We start from the raw sequence: 9,470 nt of genomic DNA, 5'->3' as shown, positions 1-9,470 counted from the left end.
AATCATGTCAACCAACCTAAAATCCTTCTTTGACAGGATAACAAGCCTTGTGAATGGGAGAAAGCAGTAGATTAAATATATATCAACTTTAGTAAAGCTTTTGATACTGTCTCATACGACCTTCTTATAAACAAACTAGAGACTAGGTATAGTTGGGATGAACCTACTGTAAGGTGGATGTACAATTGGTTGGAAAAGCATACTTAGAGAGCAGATATCTATGGTTTGCAATCAAGCTGGAAGGGCATATTGAGTGAGTCCCACATACATCAGTCTTGGATCCGGTTTTGTTCAAAATCTTCACAAATGAAGCTTATAATGTACAGATGTACAGATAGGCCAAAATCTAAGGAAGTACAACCCAAATGAGTCTACTAGATTCTCTTTGGTAATTTTTAGCCCTACTGACTTTAGCAAGCTATTCTTAAGAATGCAGATAGATAAGCATGTGCCCAAGAGCACCTCAGTAGGCCTCAGTCATAAAGTTTGGCTCCAGAGTTGAACTTCAGTGCCACTCATTGATGGAGTATTGGTTCTGCACACTTCAGAGAGAGACATTTTCTGTCGTAACCCTTTTGATGCAAAATGGCTTTTTTCACAAAATGGACATTTTTGTGAAAAAATATGCATGTCAAAAACGTACGGTCATTCACTGAAAAAGCAAAAGGTGAAAATCTTTGGGTTTTGATTGTCAAAAAGCCAAAAATATTTGTTTTTGACAAAAATCTGAAAAATTTTGAAGAACACATTTTCACTGAAATATATTATGAGGGGAGGGGGGGGAAATTTCTGACCAGCTCCGGTAGGGACCAGCTATCTCTATTAAGATCCAGATTTGAATGTGAAAGTGTGCAGTTCTGGAAAAAGTGGGTTTTTGAAGTAGAAAGGCTATATAATGTATACTAGTTCATTTATTACGAGGTTGTGAAAAAACATTTTGCAGCTTATTTGCAAATAAAACTTTGTTTCATATGCTATGAAATTTGGAGCCTAAATTTTCCCCCCCAAAATCATTTGGCATGTAGCCAAATTATCTCAATGAGAAGTCTATTTTAGTGAATATTAACATTATTTTTAGAAGAAAGTATCATCTTATTTGCTAATTTGTTTGAGTGTACGAGTGGTTCTAAATCTAACATACGGAGACAATTCTCTGCTATTGTAAATGGGTGAAACACCACCGAGATCAGTAGAGCGGTGTCCATTTACAACATCATTTTCCTACCACGTTAGTGTAAAGTTGCATAAGTATTCTGCATTCTACATTCATTTTTAAATTTTTTTTTAAACATTATTTACATATTTGTCATTTAACCAAGACAGAAAGAGATGGAGTAAATTGGACCATCAAAAACTGAAAAAGTTATTTTTAAAATATTTTATTACATATCTCACATAGGATAAGGAATGCAGGATATTGCTTTAGTGGAGAACATATTGCACCATACTATAAACATTTTACAGTTGTAACTTGTTCATCTGCATTTATATAAATCAGCAGCATGTACCCCATCACAAGATCAATATACTTTTCATGTACCTTTGCATACACGTCATTCTGGTTTATAAAGCTGTATTAAGTGCAGGGGGAAAAGCTATCTTTTATAGTTAGACTTTAAAAGTAGTAAATAAGCATTTACCAGAGTAACTTAAATGGGTGGAAAGAACTGGACAAGCATACTAAATATGATATGAGAGAAAATGCTTTCCATTTATCAAAGTGCCAGAATAGTGTGTATTATTTTAAATATAATAATGCTGCTGATAATACACAGAGATAGGCAGGGTTGCATTTAGTATAGCCTGGTTTTAATTTAAAAAATGAATAATTCTCATAAACATGTATTTCAAACTTCTTTTGCAGTCTTGTATGAAAATGTGTGTGTGTATTGCCTTTACACTCACTTACAAAAAATACATATACTTGGAATACTTGAATTGCACAGCAGCATTTCCAAAGGTCTGCATAATCTAGCCAGTAAAATCTCACCAATCTAATTTCATCTTCTGCAGTGTCACAATTTTTCAGCATAATAATTTTGCAAGGCTACAATTACTGTAGAAATAGTGCTTCAAGAAAAACTGATAAAGTAACATTTACATAAGTACAAAATATACAGCAAAGTTAAAGTTTAATTAAATAAAATATTTAATTAGCTGACTGTCCCAAACCATTAGCTAACACCTTATTTTAAGGGGTAAACTTTGGGGAACTTTTCTCCACTGATCTATGGGAGATTTACACAGTAATAATGGGAGTTGAGTGACTATTTCCCATGCACCATCAGCAGAAAATAATTCCCCTCCCCATACTGTTGCGTGCAGGAAGTTTCAGGCACAACTCCTGCTTTCAGTGAGAATTAAGCATCAACTGTCCATGTACTATGCTGAATAGTGGGCCAGATCCATCCCTGGTGTAACTCCAAAGAAGTCGCCATGAAGCCCTAGAAGCAAGTTTGACCCAGTGTATTACAACACTACTAATTTCACTAGTGTTCAGAATAACACCATCAGCCACAGCAATTTTATATGATTATTTTGTGGGGTGGTCACATATACCTCCACATGAATTCTTCTGTAATCTGGCAATTAATGTACCATTAAAATAAAGTGTTGCCCAAATACCCACACTTTTTTCTGCTGTTTAAAATAATTAGATATGAAAATTATCTAGTTTATCTTAACCCAATCCCTTGAAAGTACATTTTTCTTTTAAAATAATGTGTCCCCACTTTAAACCAGCTATTTTAATCCTAACAGTTTTGGAATGAATGGTAAATGCTCCTATGTTACATTAGCAAAGAGGTGTACCAGCATCTCAGACTACAGCAGAATTATATCTTGGATGTTTACTCTTGGTCCAGGCGTATATTAACTGTTGTGAAGCAACGGCCTAGGCTCTGAAATACCGGTGCAATAAGAACATCTGTCACACTCTTCCATATAGTCTGCACTGAAGGCAAGACCATGAGGCAGGTCTTTACAAAAGGCATCACAATCCTAGAAAGGAGAAAGTGGAAGATTTGAGGATTACTACTACTATAGAATACTGGATTTGCCCAATCCTTGGCTACATTTATTAATGACAGTATCAGCTTATTTAACCAAAAAGGTTTCAGAGACATTTAGAACCTTCAGAAAAATGGCAGTTTGACTATGTTGAGAAGCAACATATGGTGTATACAGTATTTAAGGGATGTGACTGATCTTCATTTATCCAGGCATTTCAGTAAGCTAGAAGTCATTTAAAGGGTGTTCAGGGTAGATAAAAAAATAAATGTAGAAATGATTAAAGTCACAGTTCAACATTACCTAAATGTGATTTTATAAAAGGATGTGCCATACTAAATGTTTGTGCCATACAAAATGTTTGCCTGCTTGGGTTTCCAGCCATTATCAGATCAAGTCCAATAATGAAAACAGTATTCTAATATGTCTATGTTGCACACTCAGCTAACCCAGATGGATTTAAACAAGAATAGTTCCTCTAAAACCCTCCCTTTCTTTGTCATTGCTGAAACAGCAAGCAATGTACATCCCATATAGAACCCTGAATGCTACTGGAATAATATGCACGTAGTACAAGAGGATATGCTACACTAAATGTGTGGCTATGGCTACGTACAGTTTAACTGTGTATTCAGTTTATCATGACCATATCGTGTAGTGTGTTCCATATCGTTTGCTAGATAAATTGTGCCTTCTTTTCTGGGGTTTACTAATTTTCCATGACTACCTTATGATTTTCTCTAAATTATCATCTGATCAAATTATTTGCTGAATAATCCGGTGCAATTTCAACCTCCATCCCAAGACCTCTGGGGGAAGCTGCACCAGGAGTGGAGGGCAGCAGGAAATCACTCCTAATGGACAGGTAGTGGTAACGCTGCAATCCTCGGGCAGAACCACTGGCAAGGGCAGCAGTAATAGTAACAGGACCTGTCCTTTAGGGGAGATTTCCTACAGCCCCCTTCCACCCCAGGTATTTTGGAACAATCCTCCCCTTGGCTGGCCCCTCCTACTTTCTGGGGTGCACAGGATTGCTCCACATTCTACAGTGGAGTCGAGCTGCAGGTGGTTGGAGCCACTCAAACTTCCCTCAGAGCAATAGGTTTGTCTACATTGCACCTGAGAGTAAGGTAACAAGCCTCCCAGCCTGGATCCACAGACTTGCACTAGCGGGCTTCGTGCTAGTGCTCTAAAAGTAGCTGTGTAGACGGTGCGTCGATTTTATGGCTGGGGAAGGAGCTCAGGTGTTCAAACCCCATCCAGCCAAAGATGCAACATCTACCGAGCTATTTTTAAAGTGCTAGCATGAGCCCCGCTAGTGCGAGTCTGTGGATCCGGGCTGGGAGGCTTGTACACAGATGTAGACATGCCCAGTGGGAACACACAGCCATAGTACCCAGCAGTGAATCAAACCCATAGTCTTAGAATATAATCAAAGTGATAGTTAAGATTCATAACGGAGGTGTTAACAAGATTCAATAGGCATAAAAAAGTGTTATGCCGCTGTTACCCCACAGAAAACCATATTGACCTTGCAGATTTTACACAGACAAAAGAGTCCCATCAAGTCAATGGGAGTTATGCTTAAGAAAGCTCTGCAAATTGGAACACATTGCATGCTACTAAAATATCTTCTAGAAGTTTTGCAATAATCCAACATTGTTATTCAGAAGAACATGTGCAGATGGAACATGCATTCTCCTTTTCGTACAGCAGCTCAAGTTAGTGGGTGTGATGGGGCTTCTGTTCTCAGATGCTCTCTGGGGTAGAAACTGTCCATGTTATTTGTCTGTACCGTGCCTAGTACAATGGGACTAGGACCCCTGAATAAAATTCTTGAGCACTGCTACAATAGAAGCAATAATCCCCACAGACAAGTAAAAATCAGCCTTTGAGATGCCACATTCAGCTTTTGTAGTATTTATGACTTTGGTCAGATTACGGACAGTGCCAATCACAAAAATACTCCCTGCTGCCCAATGTGGAATGTAATATGTAAACTAATAGACTAGAAGCTCAAAGATCCACCGCTACAAACAGCTAGGTCGGGTGGGGAAGGCAGAGAGAGAAACAACATTCCTTCACTTTTGTTCCCTGCAGCCAAGAAGTGGGTAGAGGAGGTGAAGGAGGACAGACAACTCTCACATTGTGACAACACCACAAAATGTCAGGTCGGTAGCTCTCTGATTCCATTCATTCAGTAAGGATGTGGCTTTTCAGATCTCAAGACTTTGTGGTCATCAAGGTTGAGTATCACAGCTATAAGCCATGAAATGGAGGTGTGGAGAGATATGTGAAAGACGTCTTGCATGCAGGTGCACGTTCTTTGCATTGACAGTGAACCTTAGCAAGTGGTAGATGGAAATTCAGGTCACGTGGCCCTAATACAGAGTAACGCCAAGCACCTGCAGCTCCAAATGAGGTCAAGAGCATGATGCTTGCTGGGTCTTGGACATGGGCAAAGGAAACTTTGTTTTGCAACCTGGGGGAGGATATCTACACTAGCCTAATGGACGGTTCTCCAAAGGGAGCTGCGAGTCCTCAGCTTTTGAACAAACAGCAGGACATTTTTAGAAAAGAGTAGGGCCAAATTCTGCCAGGAGCTACACGAGTCACATTTCAAAGTGGTTGCACACATGTAACTCAGAGCAATATTTAGTCCCGGATACATAGTGAGGGTCAGAATTTTGAATGCATCACTCCGAACACTGGTATTGAAACAGGGCAACCCAGCCATAAAACAAACCACTTCAGAAAATTCCAGCTCCAGTTTAAGGATATTTTTAAAAGTTTACTCAGGATATTCATATGGAGCCTCTGACTGTTGGCGTGACAAATTTTCCACAACTTACAGTCTGTAGAACAAGAGAAAGAAATCACTACGAGCAACGGAATGCAGAAAAGTAACCTTGCTCCAACAAGCTCATACACAGGTCACCAAATTGTTGGCTGGCACTGGCACAGTTTCAGATGTTCTCATTCTTACCAGATAGTGTAACTATGGAGATCGGCTTAATGCAGAAAGTATGAGGGAGGATCCAAGATGTGTGACTTTTTAATAGGGAAAAAAAATGAAAAAGTGTAAGTCAAATCACACCGTTGGTATTTTTCTCATTTAATTTTCTTTCTCCTCCCCCACCTCTCAATATGATGTATAATATGCTGCTTCCTTCTTTAAAAGTTACTCCAGCTACCAAGAGCTAAAACCTGCTTTCTGATTGGGGTGCACAACTGCTGCTGCAGAAATCGTGGGGAGTTCTAGCTGAGTGAGGAATGCCAGGTCAGGTCAGGCCATGCCCATGTGGATTTTTGGCATGCTAATATAGTTACACCATCACCACTACTTGGCATGTCTTTCCACCTGAGAAACTTCAAAGTGTTTTACAAACAGCATGGAATTTAGCCTCATAAAAGACCCCTCAATATTACTGGCTCAGTTTTATGAATGAAGAAACTGAGGCACAGAGGCTCTGATAGCCCCATCTGAAGCTATTTACCTGGGAGGGTACACTCACAATCTGCTAGTGGAGTTTTCCTGGAATTGTTCCAGGGAGGGAGGGAGGGATTGACGGGAATTCCCCTCCTCCCACCCACAAAACAAGCAACAGGTATGTTCCTAAGCTCAATGGGATTGCAAAGGAAGCCAGTAGCATCTGTTTGGAAACCCTGTTCCTCCACTCCATGCCATCTCTGGGGTCTTCTGACCCATCTCTAGATCCTGGGTCAGCACAGCTCTGTTCAAATCTATGCTCCCAGGGAATCTGGAATGGGCAGGGTACTGCACAGAAGTTAATAGAGACTCAAGCTGCACTAACTTTGGGTTGGAGCTGGTGTGGGAAAACTGGATTTAGATGGCCTTAGACCCCTCTATCTCAGAAGTGGTGAGCCACTGCAGCTCCTGTTAAAGTCAATGGGGACTATTCACATGAGTTGGTCTTGGCACTGTATCTGACCTTCAGAGGCCTAATTCAGTAACATTCACATCTGCATTCCACTGCATGGAAGCCTATAGAAGAGGTGCTTCTGTGGCACAGAATCCTAGATCAGTCTTAATGAACTGGGGCTTATTAAGGTGGACTCTAACATCTTCATATGTTTAAAGAGCTCTAAAACTTTGACAGCAACACTCTGGCTATCCAAGCCTGAAAGCAAGTTCTGATAATGGAAATCTTGTCTAAAACTAATACATAAAGAAAATCATGGTTTGTGGGGATGGTACTGAGCACTTGGTCATCTTACTCCTTTCACCTGCTTTGGCAGCCAGATGGATTCACAATTTCCCCCTATGTAAGCCCTACCACTCCCCATTCTCTTTCCTTCCATCCAGCTCCACAATCTAGCTGCCTCTCTCTGTTCTGAAGGTTCTCCTCCCCATTGCCAAGAATGTAGTTTAAAGTACAACAGCTGCCCTGGGGGTTTCTAGAGCTACTGTGCCCTCCTGTGCAATCCGGCATGTGGCCAGATCAGATTCTCTGAGCTCAGCAGGGGGTCCTTTTCTTGGAGGTGCCCTAAGTACATTGCACATAGTGACGACTATGCCTCACATTCAAAGGCAGAGACAGCAGCTTTAGTGGTAATAGCAGACAAAGACAAGATGCAGCCTAAGGTTGTTTTTTTCAGCAAAGGTGGCATGAGAAAGGAGAAGCAGCTGGCTCAATTGAGTCGGGGATTGGGTGTCAAGCTGATGCAAAAAAGTTGTGATGGGAGGGAGGGAAACATGGCTCTCCTACCCAGCTGGCATAATATCCCTGCCAAGCCGACAATTCAATACGCTATGATTAAGCAATCTGCATGGTCCAATAAACTAAATCATCATCATCATTTATATCACAGTAGCATGTGGAGGCCTTAGCCAAGATTAGGGCCCCATTATACTAAGCCCTGCACAAATACAAAGTAAGAGACAGTCCCTGTCCCAAGGTGCTTGCAATCTTAGTAAACAAGACAAAGCCAGGAGAGAAGAAATTTCACAGATGGGGAGCGGAGTCAGAGAGAGCTCCTTATTTTCATTGTGGTCCCTTTAAAAACACAGTAAATACTCAAACCGGCCTTGAATTTACTAGGTGTAGAGGTGACTATCGCTAGTCAGGATCTATGGCAACACCATAAGAATTGTTCACTCCCTCGTGCGCAGAGACTGAATTTACAGAGGCACTGCTTTGCTGTATATGGACCTCACTGTTTCAGAAAGAAGACAAGTGCGGGGGAAGGCAATACATGTACTCACCAGATGTGCAGACAGCTGAGCACTGCAAAGACAATTCCTGCGACCAGAGCCAATGGTACAGCAAGGAACAGAGTCAGGAGCTTGTACAGCACGAATTTGCTCAGCTCGAAGAGAGCGTGGCTGCAGATCCAAACTTTGTCGAAGGAGTGAGATGATGCGGGCTCCGCTAGCACATCCTCAAAGCCCAGCTAGAACGACAGAGACACCCCCCGCCCCAGCTAAATCAGGATCTGGCTCTAGGCAATTGCAACGACACAAGGCTGGGGATGAAGAGGGAATTATAAGGCTGGAGCTTTCGTTGCTGCTGATGGGAAGGCAACAGCGCAGGTTGCCCTCAGCTGTGTTAAACGCCCCCCTCCCAGGCTTTGCCTCGTTTAAAACAACGGCCCCTTTATCTTAAAACAAGTTGTTAACGAGCCCGGGGCTCCCGAGGGCAGAGGGCGGTCCCCGAGCCCGGTCCCGGTGACTACAGCCCGGCGGCCAAGGGGGGACCGCAGCCGCCCGCTTTGAAAGGACCCGGCGGCCGGGGGAGTGGGGCGAGCAGAGATCCGGGTGCGGGGGCAGGAGCCTCACCTGCAGGTGGGTGTTCAGCCCACGCGGGTCTCTGCCCGGGCCGTTCTCCTCCCGCTTCTCCGGGCCGGCCAGCGCGAAGCTCTCCTCGGCCATGAAGATCTTGGTGTCTCCCCTCTCCTTCTCCAGCCCCATGGTGGCTCCGCTCGTGCGCTGCCTCCGGGGCGCCCCCCCCCCGTGTCCGATCCCCCCGGCTGCCTTTGGCTCGGCTGGGCTGGGGCGCGCCCGGGCTTGGGTGGAGCCGGAGCCGGTCTGGCCCGGAGCCCCGCCCCGGAGAGCGCCGCGGCCGCGCCAGGCGAGAGCAGACAGGACGCCCCGCGGGTGCCCGCTCGCTGCTGCACATGCTCCGCCCCGCTGAGGGGAGGATCGGGCCGGGCCGGGGGAGCGCAGCGTGCGGGAGCGATCGCCCCGCAATTCCCGCGCAGCGGCTGGGGCTGCCGGGCCCGCAGCGCTGAGCGGGGGAGGCGGAGCCAGCCAGCAGGGACGCTCACCGGGGGCCCGCTCGCTAGCTGGGGGCTGGCGGTGATGGGGTCCCCGGGCACGTGCACGGGGCCTGGCGCGGGTGGGCAGCGACTGAGTTTTAGAGTGGTCTACACTGGCCACGTAGGGGGAGAGAGCGTCACGCCACCTACCCAATGTTCAGCCCCATGTGAGCAGCCCATCA

At 44.1% G+C, this 9,470-nt stretch overlaps 1 protein-coding gene across 1 annotated transcript; it reads right to left on the bottom strand.

Annotated features, from left to right (window-relative positions):
* Positions 1-1,363: 1,363 nt before the first annotated feature.
* CAV2 (caveolin 2) lies at positions 1,364-9,201 on the bottom strand. Its single transcript, XM_067563966.1, has 3 exons — positions 8,810-9,201; positions 8,237-8,424; positions 1,364-3,000 (listed from the first exon to the last, which is right to left on the bottom strand). Exons 1-3 carry the CDS (start codon positions 8,939-8,941, stop codon positions 2,850-2,852), a joined length of 471 nt encoding a protein of 156 aa, XP_067420067.1. The 5' UTR covers positions 8,942-9,201; the 3' UTR covers positions 1,364-2,849.
* Positions 9,202-9,470: the final 269 nt, after the last annotated feature.

The sequence above is a fragment of the Emydura macquarii genome, unplaced genomic scaffold (genome assembly GCF_026122565.2).
Source record: "Emydura macquarii macquarii isolate MOO-44397 ecotype Brisbane River unplaced genomic scaffold, CSIRO-AGI_Emac_v2 contig_2636, whole genome shotgun sequence".
Lineage (NCBI taxonomy): Eukaryota > Metazoa > Chordata > Testudines > Chelidae > Emydura > Emydura macquarii.
Note: the sequence above shows the minus strand (reverse complement) of the source record. Positions and strands in the feature narration are given on the sequence as shown.